The 23,121-nt window shown below is 44.9% G+C and overlaps 1 protein-coding gene across 4 annotated transcripts in view; it reads right to left on the bottom strand.

The window, feature by feature from the left end:
- NF2 (neurofibromin 2) overlaps positions 1-23,121 on the bottom strand; it is a 72,553-nt gene that overhangs the window by 35,516 nt on the left and 13,916 nt on the right. For all 4 annotated transcript variants that reach the window (XM_003483446.4, XM_005670787.3, XM_013983030.2 and 1 more), the window contains exons 2-4: positions 13,089-13,214; positions 10,794-10,916; positions 8,243-8,326 (exon numbers count right to left, since the gene is read on the bottom strand). In XM_003483446.4, the coding sequence (XP_003483494.1) occupies positions 8,243-8,326; positions 10,794-10,916; positions 13,089-13,214 (333 nt within the window). The remainder of the gene's footprint in view (positions 1-8,242; positions 8,327-10,793; positions 10,917-13,088; positions 13,215-23,121) is intronic.

Below are 23,121 nucleotides of genomic sequence, written 5' to 3'. Positions count from 1 at the left end.
CACTATAAACTTTAAATCACTATTCCCACACCACTCTGCTATAAAAAGCCCTAAGATTTCCTAGAACTCTCACAATTACCTTGCAAATATCAGAACTGTATTGCATTTTTTTGGGGGGGGGCTCTTTTTAGGGTCACACCTGCAGCATATGGAAGTTTCCAGGCTACGGGTTGAATTGGAGCTAGAGCTGCCGGCCTACACCACAGCCACAGCAACACTAGATCCAAGCCGCGTCTGCAACCTATGCTGCAGCTTGTGGCAATGCCAGATCCTTAACCCGTGAGCCACCAGGAAACTCCAATTCATTTCTTCATTTAAAAACCTTGAAGGGAGTTCCTGTCGTGGCGTAGTGGTTAACGAATCTGACTAGGAACCATGAGGTTGCGGGTTCGGTCCCTGCACTTGCTCAGTGGGTTAACGATCCTGCGTTGCCGTGAGCTGTGGTGTAGGTTGCAGACGCGGCTTGGATCTCGCGTTGCTGTGGCTCTGGCGTAGGCTCCGATTGGACCCCTAGCCTGGGAACCTCCATATGCCGCGGGAGCGGCCCAAGAAATAGCAAAAAGACAAAAAAAAAAAAAAAAAAAAAGAAAAAAAAAAAAAAAAAGAAATGTAAAAAAAAATTAAAAAAATAAAAAAAATAAAAACCTTGAAGGAGGAGTTCCCATTGTGGAGCAGTGGAAACAAATCCAACTAGGAACCATGAGGTTTCGGATTTGATCCTTGGCCTCGCTCAGTGGGTTAAGCGGGTGATGAAGACGGTTCTGCATGGTGCCAGCTCATAATGAGTCAGATATTATTGTCACCTTCCGAGTTGTTTATAACGACATGGTCACTCTTTATACCTCTCTGACTTTTGAAAAGGGAGGATGATAAAGAAAGCCCTGTTAGTTGCACTTGCAAACCTTTCAACAGTGCTGACCAAACTCTAAAGCTTTTGCAAGCAGATATGCAAAGTTAAAGCTGTAAATTCAGGCTCCAAAGGCTTGCAAGATTAATGATCCACATTACCATACCAAGCTTCCAGCTACTCCACTGATCAAATGTTACATCTGAGCACCAGGGAGGCAGCAAAGACCCTGCTGAAGGAACTTCTCCACTGGACTAATTCCACTTACAACATTAAAGCCACCTTGAGGTGTGTGTCTGTTCTTAAATAGCTTTTTAAAAAACAAAAGAAGATCCCTAAGTTGTGGCAGCGAGTGAATATAAAAGAAAGTCATACCACTGCATGGATGAAGATGGCTGATCCCGTCCTTTTATGTAGAGAGCCATTTTGATAACATCACCAGGAGTGAACTGCTGGGAAGCTAATGAGGCTTGAGTTTCAGGTCCTTGCACCTGTCTGGGCCTATACCTAACTTTATATTTATACTTTGGTGTTCTTGCATTAAAAGGATCCCCTACATCATATAAATTTTAGGCCCCACAAAACCTGGATCCACTCCTCATATCAATCAATTGAACTTAAATTTAAGAAGGAAGTTCACCATTTTTTTTTTTCATTTTCATTTTTTCTTTTTACAGCTACACCTGCAGCATATGGAGGTTCCCAGACTAGGGGTTGAATCAGAGCTGCAGTTGACAGCCTACACCTCAGCCACAGCAATGCCAGATTTGAGCTGCATCTGTGACCTACACAATACCTCATGGCAACAGCAGATCCTTAACCCACTGAGTGAGGCCAGAGATCAAACCCGCATCCTCCAGGATACTAGTCAGGTTCTTAACCTGCTGAGCCACAACAGGAACTCTGAATTAACCATTTAAAGGACTCTCAGAGTCAGTTTTTTGTTTGTTTGTTTGTTTGTTTTGTCTTTTTTGCCATTTCTTGGGCCACTCCCGCGGTATATGGAGGTTCCCAGGCTAGGGGTTGAATCAGAGCTGTAGTCGCCAGCCTAAGCCAGAGCCACAGCAACTCGGGATCCAAGCCGCATCTGCAGCCTACACCACAGCTCACTGCAATGCCGGATCCTTAACCCACTGTTCTTAAACAGAGGCAAATACTGTCCTTTGCTTATATGTATGAAAAATTGGACCAAATGCTCTGAACAGGATTTCACAAAACATAAGTCTAATCAATACATATCTAGAATAGTTAGATCTCTACCATACTCCAGTCACTAAATTCCAGATGGATTAAAGACTTAAACCTATAAACGAAAATCCATAAATACACCAGAACAAAATATAGAAGAACACGTATATACTGAGGTTGGTGAAGTCATTACCAAAGACACTCAATCCGTAAAAAGAAAAGGACTAACGTGTGACATGTAAAAAAATGATAAAAGATTAACACCCATAATATATATAATATATAAATCAACTAAAAAAGACAATGCAGTGAAAAAATGGGCAAATCATTATATATATATATATATATATTTTTTGTCTTTTTGCCTTTTCTAGGGGTTCCCAGGCTAGGGGTCTAATCGGAGCTGTAGCCGCCGGCCTACGCCAGAGCCACAGCAACGAGGGATCTGAGCCGAGTCTGCGACCTACACCACAGCTCATGGCAATGCCGGATCCTTAACCCACTGAGCAAGGCCAGGGATCGAACCTGCAACCTCATGTTTCCTAGTCGGCTTTGTTAACCACTGGGCCACGATGGGAACTCCCATAATAAACATTTGATTCACAGAAAAAAGAATGGCCAATAAATCTATGAAAAAGATGCCCCAGTGGTAATTAGAGAAATGAAAACTTTTTAAAAAATTCTACTTTTTTTGTCAGAGTGGCAAAAATTTAAAAGGCTGATAGCATCCACTGTTGGTGAGGATATAGAAAAACAGATATTCTCACCACTACATTAGGACACTAGGAGAGTAATCTGACCATAATTATTTAAAGATTTTTGAAATAGAATTTACATGCATAAAACTCAACAATTTAAGCATTTTTAAAGTACGTTCAGAGTGTTGTACAATCATTACCACCATCAAATTCCAAAGTATTTCCATCACCTCTGAAAGAAATCATTTGCCTATTAGCAGCAGCTCCTAATTTCATCCCCCTCCTGTCCCCTAGCAACCACTCAATCTTCCTTCTGTCTCTTATGAATTTGCCTGGTCTGGACATTTCATACAAATGGAATCACACAACATGCGGCCTTTCATGCCTCCATCTTTCACTTAGCCTTATTTAAATTTTAAATGTTCCTGTCCTTCAACCCATGTATGCCAATTCTTGGTATCTATCATAGCCAAATACTGTTCATATGTGTCCAAACAGAATGTTCACTGCACGCACTTATACAGAAAAATAATAGAAAGAATAACCTAAATATCTACCAAAAAGAGCAAAATAATCCAGGTCCCTCCTTTCTATGATATACTGTTCAACTGTTTAAAAAACTGACAATTTGACCTCTGCCCAGGAACTTCCATATGCCTCAAGTGTGGCCCAAAACAGGAAAAACAAACAAAACAAAACGCCTAAACTCAGTAGTTTAGGAGTTCCCTGGTAGTTAAGTGGATTAAAGATTTGTCGTTGTCACCGTTGTGGCACAGGTTCGATTCCCAGCCCAGGAACTTCTGCATGCCACAGGTATGGCCAAACCCCCTGCCGTAAAAACTGAGTAGTTTAAGAACCAATTCTGACAGGTTTTTTTTTGTTTGTTTGTTTTTTGTTTTTTTTTTTGTCTTTTGGCCTTTACGTGAGCCACTCCCTCGCATATGGAGGTTCCCAGGCTAGGGGTCTAATCAGAGCTGTAGCTGCCAGCCTACGCCAGAGCCACAGCAACTCGGGACCCGAGCCGCGTCTGCAACGTACACCACAGCTCACGGCAACGCCGGATGGTTAACCCACTGAGCAAGGGCAGAGACCGAACCCACCACCTCATGGTTCCTAGTCGGATTCGTTAACCACTGCGCCACGACGGGAACTCCATGTTCTGACAGTTTTAAGTGAAAAGGGTGCGCTGTGCAGGATTTCCTCTGGAGTGGCTATCTAGAAGTGGGATTTCAGGGACTGGAGGAGGGTGTGTCTCCTGACTGACCAGCCCCTACCATACCCAGAGCTCTATAAATCTGATGCCAATTTCCAGTCCCATCCTGCAAGGAAATGAGCTCAAACAGAGCTTCTATTCAATTTATTAACCCTTGGCAATCTCATGGATTTGAAATGCTTCCTTAGTGTGGCTTTAATTTTTCTTTTTCTTGCTCGGTAGTGAGATTGAGCATCTTTTTGTATTTATAGATCTTTCTCATATTCTGTAAAGTGCCTGTTGTTTATACCCTTTGCACCCATGTTTCTGCTGACTTTTTCTTAAAAACTTGAGTTTTTCGTATTAGGGGATACATCTGCAATTCCACTTCTAAAAATCTAACTTAAGGGGAAGAGCCTTCGCACATGTACACAAGGAAGCACATAAAAGAGTTCTTGGTAAAGCACTGTTTATAATAGGGAAACAGCAGCAACTAAACCTACCTTCTCCTCAGAAGGAGGATGGAAAAATAAATTAGGCTTATTCATCAATAGCTACCGTGCAGCAATTAGAATCAATGAGCTACATCTACACACATACAATGTCATACAGCTCAAAATCGATGTGGAGTGAGAGAAAATATCAATTTGTAAAAGGATAAGCTCTCTCCCCAAAAAAGGGGGATATGCAGGAGAATACACCATTTATATCAATTTTTACCTCCTGGATATTTTTTTCCTGGATATTTTAAAGTCAGTCTCCTCCCATCCAACTGACCACTGCCCAAGGTGTAAAAACCCATTAATCTCTCAGCTAGATGACCATCACAGCCTTCTAACAGGTCTCCCTGTTTCCAAACTGTCTTACTCCAATCTGTCCTTCAGACAGCCACCAAAGGATCTAAGTATATACCCTGGAGTTCCCGTCCTGGCTTAGCCGTTAATGAACCCAACTAGCATCCATGAGGACCGGGGTTCAATCCCTGGCCTCGCTCAGTGAGTTAAGGATCTGGGGTTGCCATGAGCTATGGTGTAAGTCGTAGACTCGGCTTAGATCCCAAGTTGCTGTGGCTCTGGCGTAGGCTGGAGGCTACAGCTCCAATTCGACCCCTAGCCTGGGAACTCTATATGCTGTGGGTGCAGCCCTAAAAAGACATAAACAAACAAACACTTCACTGGCTCTGCATCACTCATAGAGTAAAGTTAAGACCCTTTATGATCTGGCCCCCTGCAGACTTCTCCAGCCTCAACTCTTGCCACTCTACCAAAACTCTACCCAATTTCTTAACTGCCTTTTGGCCCTCTGTTCCTAATTAGCATCAAAGAGTTCCAAGCCTCCTCTCCCACTATTCCTTTTTCTCTCTGCATGTTGAGAATCTGCCGTCCAGCACTGCAGGACTGAGGAGTTACATACCATTCTCCCAAAGTCATTTTTAATAAGAACACATTCCAAACTGTCAATATGAAATCCAACAGGTGGCTTAAAACATTGCAAGATGGTTTGGTGTGTCATGTGACTGGGCCCAAACCAGCCAGCCCATATTTTTGATTCAAATATAACTTACACTCCAAGTGAGAAGAAATACAGTTCAGAATAACTGAACCATGTGATTAATATTTGTATTTATGCTTTGCGGGTAATTGTTTCTTTATGCTTTGGAATGAACTGTGTCTATATCATTCGAACAGCTGAAATACAGTAATGACTACATTTGTGAATAATCACATCCCACGTGTTGATGAGCTCAATTTGCTTTCCCCACCACACTTTTACAGTTCCTTTCAGTCTCAGAAAGGTTGTGGAAGAAAACAAATGGAATATAATGGAAGGAACCAGTACAATTTGCTGAAAAGTCTGGACTGTTGTGAGCACATTAGCAAGTCTAGAATCTCATGAAAGGTAGTGTGTGCCACCCAGAGACCCCTCTCATGTGCTAGCCAGTGGAGGCAAGAGCAAGCGCTAAGCTGGCAATCCAGACACTAGGCTTCTCGCCCCACTCCATTCTCTAGTTCCGTTCTGCTTAAAACCCTGTCCCTCAAGAAGTGGCTATTCAAAAAAAAAGGAAGAAAAAAAGAAAAAAATGGAGTTCCCTGGTGGCTCAGCAGGTTAAGAGTCTGGCAGTTGCTGCTGTGGCACGGATTCGATCCCTGGCATGCGAACTTGCACATGCCATGGGCCTGGCCAAAAATAAAAAAAATTAAAATAAATAAAACAACAAGGAAGTGGGCTATAAATTCCATTTAAAAATAATTAAATCAAGTATTATGACCTTAGACAAATTATTAATCCTTTCTGAGCCCTAAATTTCTTGGTTTACAGAAAAGACTCCACTGAGTATGGCAAGAAATAATCATAACACCTTATAAAAGTGTAAAACACTATAGGTGTAAGATCTGGTCAATACTGTAATCAGAGACACCCTCTTCATACGAACCAGCAGTGAGAAAAACTGGAAGCTGGTTATAATAATTCTTAATTTCCCAAATGCAGACTTGAAGCCGTAGATTACCTTTATTTGTACAAGCCTGATAATTTACACTGGGAAAAACAGAACACGCTCCTCCATATGAAGCACATATGCTGTCTGTGAACCACTTTCATCTCTAAATTAGTAGGATCCAAATTAGTAGGGCTTTCCTACAGTGAAATCCATTTAAGCAAACATCTGCTAGTTCCCTGAAGTTATTTTTTTCTAAAGGTGGCTTTTGAATTCGTGGCCCCAAATTTACACAGAGAAAATGGAGCCTTTGAGACCCCAGTCCTTCAGAGAGAGGTGGTATCCTTGAGAGCCTGGGCCTCCTCTCAGCTGGGGAGAAGGCGTGCTAGAGAGGAACTCGGTTCCGGGCCAGGAAGTGCTCAGATTTAATGAAAGTGACAACGACTGCTTCATCACTGTCAGAGTGATACTGATTGAAAGGACACATTTTTCCTGTTATTAATATTCTTAATCAAAGCATAAAAGGAAGCATATGTTTTAGTTGAATCAAGGCCCATTTTCTGTTTTCTCAATTACTCATTTGTCAGAGCAGTGGAATAGGGAAGGCACAAAATGCAATCCCAAAGCCATGAATTCTGCCCTTAGCTTTACCTAAAATTGCCTGAATGACCTTGGGCAAATCACTGAGGGCAGACACCTGCTTCAGTGTCTTTATCAGTGACTGAGTCATCAACCTCCCCTCAGGTCTATGAACACTCAGCAAATAAATATTAGACTAGTCATCAAATGACCCTGGTGCTTCTATTAGTCTGACAAGTAGGCACAGGCCCTTTTTTCCTCCAAACGATAAGGCCAGTGACTTCCTGGCTTTGATCTGAAATTATATTAAGCTACCCCCAAAAATTAGGCTAAGAAGTTAAGAGGATCTTATTAATTTACTTCACATTACAGGAAAACAGCTTTGCAGATACCGCTAACTCAAAAGGAAAACAACAACTGAAAATATTATGCAAAATCACAAAAGTAACCAAGGTATCCCATTTACGAGGGCATCTGCTCATGCTGCGGTGAAAGGCTGCGGTCAGAGGGACCAGGAGAAAGTGGCATGTGACTAAAGTGGGAAATCTGAGGGGCATGAAGCAACCTGGGCAGACTCTGTGGTTCATCTTATAAAATCAGAGAAGAGGGAGTTCCCTGGTGGCCTAGCAGTTAGGACTCAGTTCACTCTCTGGTCTGGGAACTGAAATCCCATGTCAAGCTGGTGCATGCCATGGCCAAAAAACAAATATCAGAGAGGACAGAAACACAAGACTCATGGTTTCCCTCTCCTGCTGATCCCAACTGGCAGTGACTCCTCTGTGAAAGACTCAGGCCATCAGCCAGCTTAGCTGGGCTGGGGGCGGCCCTGAGGACCTGCAGTGCCGACCTAAGCACTGCCAACATGCCCGTCAGGATGAGTGAAGCAGGTTGTCCTCCAGAGAGTGGCATGTCCCCTACACATGAGGCCACTGGTCCTCAGAAGATGAGCCTGCAATGAGGACCAGGGCCTTTTAGACCTAAAGGCCATGTTTGGCCGAAACTGAAGACAATAAATCATTTTTCCTGGTTAGTAAAAAAAGAAGTTGCTCTGGTGAATGTCATTAACTACACATACAGATTGAGATGAGAGAGAAAATTCATCAAGCTGTCCACTTATTTGTACCCACACTCTCTCTTAAGATTTCACGGATGTGGGACAGCAAGAGTTCCCCTGCTACCCAAGTCCACTGGCATCCCACTTTCTGGGGAAAGTCTCCCTGAAGCCTAGAAAATCCAAAGAAACAGATCCCGTGACAAGCAGTGATGCCCAGGAAGGATACCTTTTTCTTCTTTGAGCCTACCTTGGCCTGCACGGCGTAAGAAGCCAGGAGCACCGAAGCCTCGGGAGGGCAGTAGATCTTTTCATCTAAAATCTGCTTCTTTACCTGCAAGGGGCAACAGGGGAGACATGATACTGGGTGTTCGGAAGGGAGCCGTGCGGGCTGGTCACAGCAGATGGCTGCAGGGTGTCCTAATGAGGCCTGCCAAGCAGGCTGTTAATGATTTTCTGCAAAAGGGGACAGATTTTCTTTTTTTTTCCAGGGCCACACCCCCAGCATAAGGAAGTTCCCAGGCTAGGTGTCGAATCGGAGCTATAGCTGCCAGCCTAAGCCAGAGCCACAGCAACATGGGATCTGAACCTCGCCTGCAACCTACACCACAGCTTACGGCAATGCTGGATCCTTAACCCGCTGAGTGGGGCCAGGGATCAAAACCCCATTCTTGTGGATACTAGTTAGGTTTGTTACCACTGAGCCACAGAAGGAACTCCGACAATTTTTTTTTTTTTTAATTGCTGCTGACAGGTTGGGATTTCAGTCCCTAAGAAGTGATTGGTAAGATGGCTATGCATAAAAAAACCCTTATCTCTTCTATTTGTGCTCAAATGCTGAAGAGAAAAAAACAATCTTCATGGTAAAAACAGAGACTGACATCTGGGTTGAGACAGAGGAGAGCTGTGAACTCAGGAAATGTCAGGAGCAGCTCTAGTGGACTGCAGCCTTGGCTCCTGCTGAGCACATGCAGACCCAGAGGAAATGGAGTCTGCTTTTAAATCTTAGCACAGGACAAAAGTCAGAGAGGCCACTGAGTTATGACTGCAGAAAAAAACCCATCACTTTCAATACGCCTGCTCTAAGGAAAAAGGAAGCCATAAAGTTTGATTGATTAAACCTTTAAGTCCATGTGAAGTCCGAGAAACATCATTCTTCAGCCTTAATGTTGAGTTAACATATCTCATTGCGTTTAATTTCTTAGGATGGTGCAGTGGGTGATGTTGCAGACATAGAGGCAAGAGAGCCTTCCAAAATGGGGGCATGTTGAAATCAACACAACAGGAAAGCCAACTCTTTTTTCACAGGTGTCAACAGTCATCGGATTCATAAAAGTGGTAAATTTTGCCTTGCTCAGCTGTGAAAGCGCTCCAGCATTTCAGTAGGGGAAAATTAAGCCAAAGTCAAATGGGGAAGGGGCACCGCTTCCAAGCACTTAGAAGAAAGCCATCTCTATAACACTTGGACGTTCTGGGGCTGAGAGGGTCATTTTGTGGTTTCACTCAAAGCAGGGCAACTTTCCAATCCTTTGGTCTTTAAGCTGCATTCCAGAAAATCTGAAAGGGCTTCCCTCTGACAGTAACATGTGGGAGAGGGGATCTATACACACACACACTTTTCTTTTTTCTCTCTCTCTTTTTTTTTGGTCTTTTTAGGGCCGTACCAATGGCATATGGAGATTCCCAGGCTAGGGATCTACTTAGAGCTACAGCTGCGGGCCTACGCCACAGCCACAGCCATGCCAGATCCGAGCTGCGTCTGCGACCTATACCACAGCTCACAGTGACGCCAGATCCTTAATCCGCAAGGCCAGGGATTGAACCCTCAACCTCATGGTTCCTAGTCGGATTTGTTTCTGCTGTGCCATGACGGGAGCTCCCACATACACATACACTTTTTTTTTTTTCAAAGAGAAATTGTTAGGGGTGGTTATTACATTTAACTTAGTATCTACTGAAAGCAATAATCTGAGGCTTGAGCTAATTATAGGAGGACTAGATGATAGCCTATGCATCTACTTCTGGGAAATCATGCAATTAACACCCCTGCTGGGGTCTCCTGGTCACTTGAGGGCAGACATACCAGCCATTCTAGCACCAATCACCATAACTAACCATGAAAAGTGAGGAAGCACTCTGACCAAGCAGGGGTCTCATCCTCCCCAAACCCCCTGGCTGGACCGCCCAGATGGTCAACTAGCTGTCTCTGAATCTATAATTATGGAGCTCCTAATTTCTTCAGTCTACTTACAAGATGCCTACTGTGCACTCAACGAGCCTTGCCTTAAAAGGGCCCATCACCTAATGAGTGAGGAAGTGGAAAATAAGACAATGACAGAAAAGAGTAGCATGAAACATGATGTTTAAAGTGCCATGTGTTTGGGATTTACTGGTTGTCAGTGGAGTTCTGAAGCCCTGCCTTAACAAGAGCAGATTTTGAAACTTTTGGAGAAACTACTCTTTGTAAGACTCTTTTTAGACCTCCTGTGCAACTCTTGAGAACTGGTAAGTCAGTGAGGAGAAAACAGAATCCATCTTCAAAGAGGCTTCCAGTTAAGGAGCTACTTGTATCCATTCTTTTGCCATCACACTTCTGCAATTTCATCTGACACCAATTCTCATCATGCAAGTACAGCTCTGTTCTGAAGATTGTTTTCTATTACAGAACCAAAGGGACTGGTTTTCCATAGGCAGGACACTTTTGCAATGTGGAGGCATTTGTGGCCAAGTTCCAGGGGCTGGTCTAGGCTGCCTCGCCTGGGGAGTGTTCTCAACAACAGGGGGTAGCATGGAAAGTGTACCTGCAAGAAGAATAGGTGTTGCGTGATCTCCTGAACCAGCTCCTCCTCAGCATTCTCAGGATAAAATTTGGCCAGGAAGTGAAAGGTGACTGGTTCTTCCTTTGAAACATCATGATCCAGCACCTACAGAATTGCAGCGCAAAAGAAAAAAAGCTAGGTTGGGCCCCTCTCCCTCCTAGGCCACCATCAGAGAATCTTCTGTAGGAGTGTATAAATATTTTTCTCCCTTCTAAATTCATCCCATTTCCCAAAGGTTGTGATTCTACAATTTAAAGCATTTACAAAGCCATCTACAATAGGAGGTAATATTCACTTCACATATTTCTGAACCATATTAATCAATATCCCCCGTAGTGAGTAGAGCTAAGACTATTAAGACACAAATGTTTCCAAGGCCATAGAGATAGCTAAAAATTAGAAATCTATAACTCAAAGGTCTTCGGCACTATCCTTTACGGTAACCTGAAGGTTTTTTAATTTTCTCAAGTAGAGGAATCTTGCTTTATTCTTTTGCCTTGCTGCCTACCTCCAACATTTAGGTCCATGTTGGAAGGAGTTTAGACATGATGAACTGGATCTTTCTGAAAGCATCTGAAATTAAATGAGCGGCAGAAGAAGTGAAACATGTCCATCGTGGCAAGCCTTTGTTTCAAGGAACCTCTAGAGATGCCCCATGAAATACTTGAGCACAGCCAGTAAACCACGCTGCCTTTAATCTTCTAACAATTTCATCCACCCACTGGAAAGCTTGAACCATCTGCTCTCCAGAATGAATTTCATCTCAGGACATAAACATGCCATGTGACAGGCTACAAGGCTCCATTAACATGTGTCATAATTTATTTCCTCTGAGCAGCAGGCTCCATGGCTCCCAGTGCCCTCCATCTAATATCCATTTGGCCAAAACTCAGGTATGATTTAAAATTTACTTTGCCAAGAGTCACAAAAAGATACTGAAGGTTTTTGCTGTCTGGTAGATATCTCTCCAGGTGCTCCTGCCCAAATTCCAGGTCGCAGCACCCAAGAGGTTCAAAATAAACCTGATCTGGGATGCTCCTGCTAACAGTGGTACACAGTGGCACCTGGGAATTACCACGTGAAACTTATACCCAGCAGGGACCCCAACTTGAAGACGCAGATTGCTGTGCACATATGTAAACACAATCTGAACACTTTGAGTGTAGAGTCAAATGGTAAAAGATGGAGGCTTTCACTTGTTATCGTGCCAAGGAGTAGATAATATAATCGGTAGGCAGTTGCAGGGGATAATCTGGAGTAAGATTAGGTTTTTTTTTTTGGTCTTTTTAGGATCGCACCCGTGCCATATGGAAGCTCCCAAGGTAGGAGTTGAATTGGATCTGTACGCTGGCCTACACCACAGCTGGAGCAACGTGGGATCCAAGCTGCGTCTGTGACCTACACCACAGCTCAGAGCAATGCCGGATCCTTAACCCACTAAGTGAGGTTGGGGATCGAACTCACATCCTCATGGATACTAGTCAGGTTTGTTAACTGCTGAGCCACGACGGGAACTCCCTTGGAGTAAGATTAGGACACTGACTTACTCTGAGATTCAGGGGTCTCTTAGGAGTTACTGACAAATACATGGCCCTGATCTCAGCATCTTCATGACTAGGTAGGCAGGTAAGCAGGTGAGAGTGTCTTTGTGTGCACAGATGAACCCCTGCAAAGGGCAGTTCTGAGAGGCAATATCCATCTCTAAGCCACATCAGAGCTGCTGGGAGTCCAGACTTGTCCACCAGGCCTCAGAGGCCCCAGAAAACCATGAGAACAAAACATTCTTCCCTCACTGCAGGGACCAGGGCCCTCTTTATTCCTTAAGTCACATGAATGAGTAAATTGAATTGGGTTGTGGCGTTTCTTAAGAAAAATCCCCTAAAGAACATGAGCCTCAAGAAAATCTTTCAAAGACATAAATCGTAAAAAAAAAAAAAAAAAAAAAGAATACATGGTTAACTTTTATTCATAAAGCCTGACTCGTGGCTCAGTCGATGGAATAGCATAAAGCCTGAAGCAATCAGCCTGGTGACAAGGAGTGAAGAAGCCTGGGATGGTGACAGGTCAATCCTGGGTGGCTCTTCGGGCCCAGGGGAGCCCATGAGGAGCAAGAGGTGAGGCATCCTCGGTGGTGGGTCCCACATGACTTCTGCTGCCACTTGGCCCTCTCTGCTATGTCCCCGTAACGCCCCATGGCAAGCACGAAGTGAGACCCACAGCCAGGGGAAAACCAGAGCCCACGGCAGCCCCATGACTGTCATCAGGGTCCAGCCCCACCTTCTTGTCCATCTTGAGCCAGGCCACGGTGTCCTTGATCGTGTACTGCAGGCCAAAGAACCAGGTTTCCCGAAGCCCCAGGGTCCGGCACACCAAGTCAAAGAGGTCCTTCCCCTTCCACTTCATCTGCAAGGAAATAAACCCACAGGAAAGGACAGCTGAGCCCAAGTCGTAATCCACTCACAAAAAAACCTTTTCTCTGCACCCCCCACCACCTGCCCAGGTTCCAAAAACGTGGGGATGACACTAAGATGGCTGATGAGCACAGAATTCCTAAATAATGCTAAAGCTTCCTACACAAAACCATGAGTGGGAAAATACCAATTAGAGCTTAATGGCTTAATCACGGCAGAGCATACACAATACCTCCCTTGGACGGTTCCTTACGGATTGTAATATCCCCAATGCTGCTAATTTAGGAAAGCCGGTAAATAGCATCCGCTTTTACGAGAGTCGAGCTTCTCCAGTTAACCCAGGGTTAGCTTCTAGGGACATTCATTTCCTCGAGATTTTGTTGTTGATTTTTTTTTTCTTTTTTTTTTGTCTTTTTCTAGGGCCAAACCTGCGGCATATGGAGGTTCCCAGGCTAGGGGTCGAATCGGAGCTGTAGCCACTGGCCTACGCCACAGCCACAACAACTCGGGATCCGAGCTGCATCCAAGACCTACACCACAGCTCACAGCAACGCAGGATCTTTGACCCACTGAACGAGGCCAGGGATCAAACCTGAAACCTCATGACTCCTAGTTGGATTCGTTCGTCACTGAGCCACGACGGGAACGCCTGATTTTCTTTTTAATCATGACTCTGTTCATTGATAAAAGGCTAGCTTTTTAAAATGTAAAGACTAGGGAATTCCCTTGTGGCACAGTGGGTTAAGGATCCGGTGTTGCTGCAGCTGTGGCACAAACCACAACTGCAGCTCAGGTTCGATCCCTGGCCAGGGTGCAGTCAAAAAATAAATAAAATAAAATGTAAAGACTAGTTTTACCAGATTCTTTAAAAAAAGAATATAGGAGAGGAAGTTGTAACCAAAGCCACAAATCATGGGGGCAAAGAACCATTAGAGGACAGCCAGCCCAATCATGGTCTCTCCTCCCTATCACAATGTATAACTTGAGGCCAGAGGGGAGGCACCTCACCCATAATCACACAGAGCAATTTCAAACTTCTGTATTGAAACCCAGGGGACAAATAGGTATGAATATAGTGCAATGTGCTAATCCTAGAATCTCACTCTCAAAAGGACCTGAAGCAATGGCTGCAGAACCCTCTTAATCAATCTTGTGGCTAGAAAAGCAGGATCAACATCTTAATAGGGGAAGAAAAATACCCAGCAGCTGAGTAAATATTGCCACCTTGTGGCTTTAAGTTAAATCACCCAGGATGTTCCCATAACACCCCTGGGTGGCTGCTCACCCTGACCTTAGTGGCTCCCAAGTATCAGGTGGATATTCAAGTGGACACCTGGGTACAAGGATCAGCACAAAACACATCACAGAGATGGTGGTCAGAGTGAGAATAATCTTGGGCTTCAAACACGAGGTTTCGAGGAGTTCTGTCGTAGCAGAGTGGAAATGAATCTGACTAGGAACCATGAGGTTGTGGGTTCGATCCCTGAACTCACTCAGTGGGTTAAGGATCCAGCATTGCAGTGAACTGTGGTATAGGTCAAAGACACGGCTCGGATCTGGCGTTGCTGTGGCTGTGACGAAGGCTGGCAGCTACAGCTCCGATTAGACCCCTAGCCTGGGAACCTCCATATGCCTCGGGTGCAGCCCTAATAAGACAAAAGACAAAAAAAAAAAAAAGAAAAAAGAAAAAGAAAAAAGAAAAAAAACAAGGTTGCCAGACACCAGAAAAGCAAGACCCCCTCCCCACTGCAGAGGCATCTGTCCTTCTAGTGCCCTCATTAGATATCTCCACACACACACCCCCCAAAAAGAAATCTCCACCAAAGATCCTGGCACATGGAAGATGCATAATGAGAAAGAACTGGGGAAAATTCTAGGGTTTGGAGACTTCTTATAAAAGCAAGAAGGAAAAATAAGTAAGACCTCTAAAATCTGATTGGTTTCTGCTAAACCCTGATTCTACAGAGGCATTTTTCAAGCAGGCCTTCTATTTTTAATATGTGTGAATGGATGGTGTGTTCTCTGTGAAGAACTCAACCAAAAAGCCCATCCCTTCTCCGGATTTACAGTCAAAGAGTAAAGGGGCAGCCTGCATGGACGGACACCCAGACCACAGCCGACAAGGAGTGGAGGGATGGACTGGCGTCTGTCCTCCACTGGGGCCTCCAGCTCTGTCCCCATCCCCTCCCTATGATTTCAGTGGGACCCCCAGGAATACTACAAAGAAGTGTGGTGTGGAAGAAGTAATTCTCAGTAAAATAAAATGTTTTATTTAAAAAGATGGTCTCCTCCCCCGTTTGTACGGCTTAATCATGCTTGTTGGCATACCTGGTTCCCAGTCTGACACTAGGACAGAGGGTTTTTTAATTCACAGCAGGTTCTAATTCCTTCAGGCAGACTTCACTGAAGAAATGTTATTTTGGAAAACTAGAAGCTTCAAGATGCTGATTACCCTCTTGTTTCTATTTTAAGCCAGTACATAAGTATATAAATTATAAATGACTACCTTGCGACAAGATAATGTAACACTTAAGAGCAGACATTAACTTGGAGAAGTTAAATACCCAAGGGCCAAGAAGATCAAGGTAACGATCCCCAAAATGCCATAACTCACAGCCAGGCCTGGCGGGCAGGCTCTGGCACCAAGGGGCTGTCTGCAGGAAGGTGTGTGGCGCATCTAACGAAAGCTGCCAGGAGAATGCTGAGTGCACTTCCTGACTTGGGAGCTTAAATTCTCAAACCTAATAATGTATTGATGCCATTTTCCCATATCCCTTTCTTTTTCTTTGTTTCTAAGATGCAAAACTATCTCTGTTGAAGGCAGAGACAAAGTCTTTGTTCCCACGGAGCTTGCAATGAAGTGGAGAGAGGGGGAAAATTTTTCATACCAATTCAGACTGCCTGGCTTAGATTTTCAACTCCGACTCTAAGAATTGTAGGATGTCAAATTGAAATGAGTCTGAGTAATTAATTACCTACTGTAGACCTGTCCCCTTCTTGCACAAATAAGGGAACAGAGCCACAGACTCTTTGGCAGCCTGCTCCAGCAGACGCTGGCCTTTTTCTGGGTGGTTTAATGTAGGTGACCCCCAATTCCCTAACAGCTTCTTGTCCTGCTCTGTGGGGTTCCTTTTGCTTGCTCCCCGCCAGCACTCTCCAGACACTTTTTCTAGTAAGTAACCCATGTCTTAACACTCTTCTCCCACCCTAAAATAAAGCCCATTCTCAGAAGAGCCAGATATTGCTCCTTTATAGCTCAGTGCAAATCAAAGCCCCAGCTTCCTCTCATCTAATCTTTCAAGAAGCATCACAGACCACATCCTATGTGCCTAGCAATGTCAGACACTAAGGATGAGAAACGCTGGAACCACGCTTCTCTCAGGAGGATCTGGCGTTGTCATTGCTATGGCACAGGTTCAGTCCCTGGCCCAGGAACTTTCATATGCTGTGGGTGAGGCCAAAAAAAAAAAAAAAAAAAAAAAAAGCATAAAAATGTTTAAAAGGAGAAGAATTAGATAAAGAAGGAAAGGAAATAAGTCTGAAAACAAACCCCTATGATCTCTACAGGGAACTGCATGTCATCTGGCAGAGGTGAAACAGGCAGAACTCAGGGGGCAGGTGGGGATGAGACCAAGAAGTCTCCAAAGACAGGTAGGCAGAGGAAGAATGGGATCAGACCTGCATTCTAGAATGTGTGCTGACAAGAAGGTGAAGAGTGGGCTGGAGGAAAGGAGCCTGGAATCAAGAAGGGCAGAGGGGAGGCCAGCGCCTGCCTTGACGAAGGCAGTGGGAAGGAGAGAAAGCCTGAGAACTGGCAAGGAGGCAGAGCCAGAGCTGGTGTCTGAACGCCTGAGGGGCTGATATTAAAGCATCAAGAGAAACACCGAGACCTAACAGGTGGTTCCAGTAAAGGAGGGGTGGGATGCAGGAGCAGCAGAAACAGCATGTTTCGTGGGAAACAGAGGAGTGATTAAGTTCTGGACAAAGTGAGTTAAGGTGCTTGAGGAAACTAGGTAGAGATGTCCTAAATGCATTTGACTTGAAGTCTATTTATAAAGTAAAGTGTTCCATTTTTAAGTCATTAAGAAGCTTTTCTCCTGGGTGAAATCTAACCTCCAGTGTGTTGTTACCCACATCAGGTGGGTAACATGCCTTCCCCAAATGTTATGAGGCTTGCTTAGTCTTGCTAATTTGAGTTTCTACTTCTTCACAAACAAGAACCATGGGTCACAGCTGCCCCCGGTGGTTGGAGGGGAGGTCTTGGGTCGCGCTGGGGCTTCCCTGGTGTTGCTGACTCCCCACCTCGTCTCCAGCTTCATCATGGGTCCACTGCGTTGTGCTGACACAGGAAAGTGATGTGACCGTCTGAGCATCTCCCTGGACCTTAGGTGTTTCAGGACGGTCACCTCTCTCCTCCCCACTGTGTTGGCCGAGTGCACACCCAAGATGTGGCAAACAATGGCCGTGCAACAGAACAGGCTTGACCACTTCAAAAACCTAAGACTTAAAAGCCTAAAGCAGAGTTAACCCTCATTCATCCACTCCTTCCACAAACATTTAGCAAACACAGTATCCGAGCACCAGCCAAGGTACAGGGGGAAAGGGGTGAAGAGACAAGACAGTCTCCACCCAGGGCATGAACATTTGGGAACAGTTAACCACTCCCTCACCCCCACCCCACATGTCAACTCTGAGTGTGGCTGTCAGCATGTGAGTGCCACAGCAGGGACATGGCGGGGAGCTGGAAGGGACCCCCATGAAGGTACCCTCTGTCTTGGAGGGGTGGGAAATGAAATCTGAACTGGTGAGGAAGAGAAACAAAGTGAAGACTGTGCTTGGGGAAGGAGTGAGCAGGGAAGTGTGTTACAGACAGAGGGAAGGGCATGTGCAATGGTCTAGAGGCAAAAAAGCTTAGACGGTCCTTGTAGGAAATGAAAGTACTGTAGCTCAGCTTGGCTGGAGAACAGAGACTGAGGAACACTTACTTGTGCTTCCAACTACCATCTAAAACCAATCCTTTGTCACCTAACTCTGCCTCTCTCATGTGAGCCACAGAGAGTCATCTGAGTGGCTGTCTTCTCTTTTTTCTCAAGGATGGAGCATAGCTAGTACATTCTTGATATTCAGGAGAGAAGTTAAATCATTACATAAGATGTATATGGATGCCTCAGGAGATTAGGGCTTAATTCTTTCCAGGAACCAGTCAAAAAGGCAGAGAGACACAATGGTTATCCAACATCAGTATGAATCTCAGAGCTGCCACTGTGTGACCTTGGGCAAGTTATTGAACTTCCTTGTGCTTTGCAACGGGGATAATAAACAGAACCTGTCTTAGCAGATTGATCTCAGGATTAAGTGCACTGATACATTTAAAAAGCCTAAGAAGGTGCCACAGTAAATACTCAATAAAGGGTGGTTATTATTCATTCTAACCCCACCTCCTCGCCTTATATTCTCAAGTGGCTTCATTTAAAGCCTCCAGTCATGTTCTACTCCACTTATGATGGATGATGGATCAGAAAGGACACCATCCATTCTCATCATGCTAACCATGCCATCACTCACTTGACAAACATTTATTGAGCACCCACCATGTCCTAGTCACTGCACTCAGCACCAGAGATAGATGATGAATCCAGGACAAGACACTGTCCCTATTCATGGCTGATGGGAAAGACAGATCAATGGATAAGGAAAGTGCAGCCTGGCACATGATCACAGAACAGAGGGCTGAGGGAACACTGCTCAGGCCTGGGGGTCCGTGGGGCGAGGGGCTTCCCAGGGGAAATGCTGTCTGAGCTGAGTCTTGAAAGCCAGGCCGTAGTTGGTCCTCTGGTGAAGGGGGTGAAGGAAGGGAGGTCATGCCAGCAGGAGGGAACAGCATGTCTGCTGCTTGGATCCAAGCTGTTGCAAAGTGAAGGAACGTTCTTTGCACTTTTCTGGTATCTGACAAGCAGCGTAATTATCCTATCTGCAGTACTGAATGTTCAATGCAGTACTAGTGCGCGGCTGCGGCCCAATGTGTGTGACAGCTCATGCCCTCTGAGGCTGATCGGGGGCTGGGTGGCTCAGTCACTGGTTCTGGGGCCAGGAATCCCCTGACAAGACCTGCCGAGTCCCTAAGGAGCCACAACTGGTGGGATGAATCTTGTGTTTATTTTTTTATTAAAATATTTCCTCTTCTGACACCTGATAGCACATAAGCCTTGCAGGCTTTGCACTTGGGTTACTTACAGGCCTTTTTGGGGGGGTTGTCATTTTTCCTGAACAGATTGCCAAGGAGAGAACTGCTCTCAGTTCTGACGAAATGGTCACTTAACCCCATCTCCTTCCCCCTGGCCAGCTGCCCAGCTGCCCCACCTACCCTACTACCCACCCTTCAGTCTAGTGAGGAGAGAGGCGAGAGGCAGGGGCTCATCCCGCAGACACAAAGGAGTGGTGGAGGGAGGGAGAAGGGCGATTTGCTGAAGGAGCAGAGATCTGGGCTCCCACTTGGCAGGCCTTGTCCTCAAGATGCCCTTCAAGTGCAGGGCTAATGGCAGTGGAAGTGCAGGGCGTCTTGCTCCATGGCTGTGCTCTTGCATTACTTGATGGGCTGCGGTGCTATTTCAGAGATATATACTGTGCCTCTATCAGAGATAGATGTGTATGAACTCTAAAAACAGGACTAAGTGCTGTCAGCTTGTTATTTTTTGTAGGGGCTGAATTTATGAGCTTTACCCAGAGTGAAGTGCTCGTCATTCATCAACCTAGAATGTTTTAAGTAAATAGCACTAAGCACTTACACTCCGCAGCAGGAACGTAGCTGGAACGCATGCAGCACTTTTCTGTTGTAGGAAGCAACTGGCACCAATAACCCACACGGCTGGTCGGGGTCTATTAACCAGGGAAGCGTGATGAATAGCGTCCACAACATCTTATGACAGGCCAGTCTTAGAATCATAACCCTAAAACTGCCATTTGTCTTTTTGCCTCTGGTGGCCTTTCAAGACATTTCTCTGGTGGAGAAATGTGATTGCATTTCTCCTACTGCTCTCTTTGGGCCACATGGCCACCAATTGAATCCCTTGTCCTGGATGCTACAACCACGCAGGATGAGTAGAAAACCAGCCACATCACATGAAAAGGCCCCAGCCAGAGAAGGCCAACTTTCTGGAAGAAAGAGAACCAAATTTGGCTGCCGTATGTGACAAGCCTGAGAATTAGAACCCACAGAAAAACTTCAGCTTTACAGAGAAGACTCAAACCTACAGGAGCTGGCAGAGATGTGACATCCCATTTCATAGATGCCAGGGGACAGGATTATCAGCCACACAAGGAAGGCTAATCCATTGTCAGCTCCACGGAAGACGAAAGAGAACCCATGGACCCTAAGTTCACTTATCAGGGCTTCTTCTAATTAGCCCACAAGCTGCCCCAGCATTTGCCATAAAAACTGTCGAAAGGTTAGCTCCCTTGCAGACAGAGCAACAGAAGGAACTGCGCCTCCCCGGGCACAGGCCATGTGCCACGTGTTTACCAAGATTTCAGAGTGAGGAGGACTATGAGCTCTGTTCTGTAGTCATGGCTGCCCTATAAGAACCCCTTCATAGAAGAGTTGAGAATTTAAGAGGCTGATGTACCAGATCCAAACCTATATATGGCTTTTACTTGTCTGTTTTGAGGAAAAAAAAAAAAAAAAAGTCAAATACCTCCATTTACAAGATAAACACAATGGAAAGAGTTATAAAAATGATTCTGGTGTGCAGTAGTGAATAATAAGTTCCAGTGAAATCTATTCTTTTTTTTTGTCTTTTTGCTATTTCTTTGGGCCGCTCCTGCGGCATATGGAGGTTCCCAGGCTCGAATCGGAGCTGTAGCCACCGGCCTACGCCAAAGCCACAGCAATGTGGGATCTGAGCCACATCTGCAACCTACACCACAGCTCATGGCAATGCGGGATCGTTAACCCACTGAGCAAGGGCAGGGACTGAACCCGCAACCTCATGGTTCCTAGTCAGATTCGTTAACCACTGCTCCACGATGGGAACTCCTGAAATCTATTCTGGTTCATCAAAGAAAAAAAAAAGGTGCAGTAATGGGGGTGGGAAACTGACCCTCCCCGACTCAGGGTTTGACATCACTATACCATGGAAGAAGGTCTATGTCATGTCTGTGCTTCCTGTCATGGTTAAGGATATACCACTCCTGATCAGCCATTAGCTCTGAGGGAAAAGGGGACCCTCCAAATAGAAACAGGATTTAGCCAAAGAGAGAGAGAGAGGGACAGGTCTCTGTTCTATCAATCATGCCCCTCAAATCCCTTATCTGAAAACTCTTCTTTGAAAAACAAATAAATAGATAAATCCCAATTCCAATCCTGCCCTGTCAGTTTCTTCCATAATCGGCCTCAGCAAGGAATTTTCCTATCATCTCTGTTAGCATGCCAAATCTATTTAAAGTATTAGTTTCAAGGTCCTCCACCAATTACTTCTCTTCTCCAACCAACTGCCCTGCCTTGTCACAAGGCAGCCTGGGCCCTCCCAAGTCAGCAAACTGGTGTGCTTCCAGTTATCTACAATCAGACCTTTCTAAAAGCCATTCCTTTAGCTCACCCCACCTCCCTCCCCTCAGACGGTACTAGATACGTGAGTTAGTACGTACTTTACATACTCAGAAAAGTTAGGTGTCTGTCTTTCCCCGGATTCCTGTCTTTCCTGCAATTCTGCAGATCATAAACTCCTTGAAGACAAGGACACACACATACACACACAGAGTCTCCTGGGACTCAAACAAGTGCTGCATGATCTGTGACCACTTCATAAATGCTCGTGGTTGGCAGATGATAATGATGATGATGACATCTAGATGAGGCTTCTGAGTAGATGGGTCTTATAGATAATGATTACAGTGAAGCAAGAATTTCTAACATTCCTTATTAAAATTCTAATTGCATAATTGTGCCTGAAGGTATATACCCCTCCCCCTTTGGTGGCACATACTGATTTCCACTCTCTAAAAACACTGTGACAAGGAAATCTACATCTCAAAGAACCAACCAAAAAAAAATGTCCACAGAAGAGCCCAACCGGTAAGAAATAGATCACACCACAACATAGACATTTAAACTCTGATAGGTCTTTCAAAACGCAATGAATTAGGTTTTTTTGGGGGGAGGGGGTCGTCCTTATGTTTGAGGATTCTGGTACACTTCCTGTTAAAGTGGAGACAGGTTATGGCAGCAGCAGTGAACCCAGAGAGCGGGTTTATATCCTAAACCCCCTCCCTCCACCACGCACAACCTTGGGTGAGCCATGCAACTCCACTGGGCCTCAGTTTCTTCATCTGTCAATCTCTCATGCCCTGTGCAAGGTCCAGATTTTACAATGCCATGAAAAAAAAAGATGAGGTGCTTCAAAGCCGCTGACATGACAAAGCAAAAAGAAACAATAGCTATGATGCTATAAAAGCATTATAATCCCCCCAAAGCAAAGGAGACAATCTCTATCTTGGGACTCTTGGTTCACAACATGAGAGCAATCACAGCCTTGTCAAACAGCTATAAAACACCCGAACCTGCTGTGTTGGGAAAGTCACTTAACCTCTCTGGGTTTCAGCTTCCATAATCATCAAGTGGTCTTTCAGGATTAACACCCTTTGAGTTTATGAGCTTGAGACGGTTTTGTATAAACCATGAAACACTTTTTTTCACTGCTATAAAAATTTTCATTTAATCCTTTAATGTCCCATTCTATATCTTAAAATCATTTTCAGGGACGTAGATGATACTTGCCCTTGTTTTTTTTTTGTTGTTGTTTTTGTTTTTGTCTTTTCCAAGGCCGCACCCATGGCATATGGAGGTTCCCAGGCTAGGGGTCTAATTGGAGCTGTAGCCACCGGCCTAGGCCAGAGCCACAGCA

This window comes from Sus scrofa, chromosome 14 (genome assembly GCF_000003025.6).
Source record: "Sus scrofa isolate TJ Tabasco breed Duroc chromosome 14, Sscrofa11.1, whole genome shotgun sequence".
NCBI classification, from domain to species: Eukaryota; Metazoa; Chordata; class Mammalia; order Artiodactyla; family Suidae; genus Sus; species Sus scrofa.
This window is presented reverse-complemented; position numbering and strand designations above follow the sequence as displayed.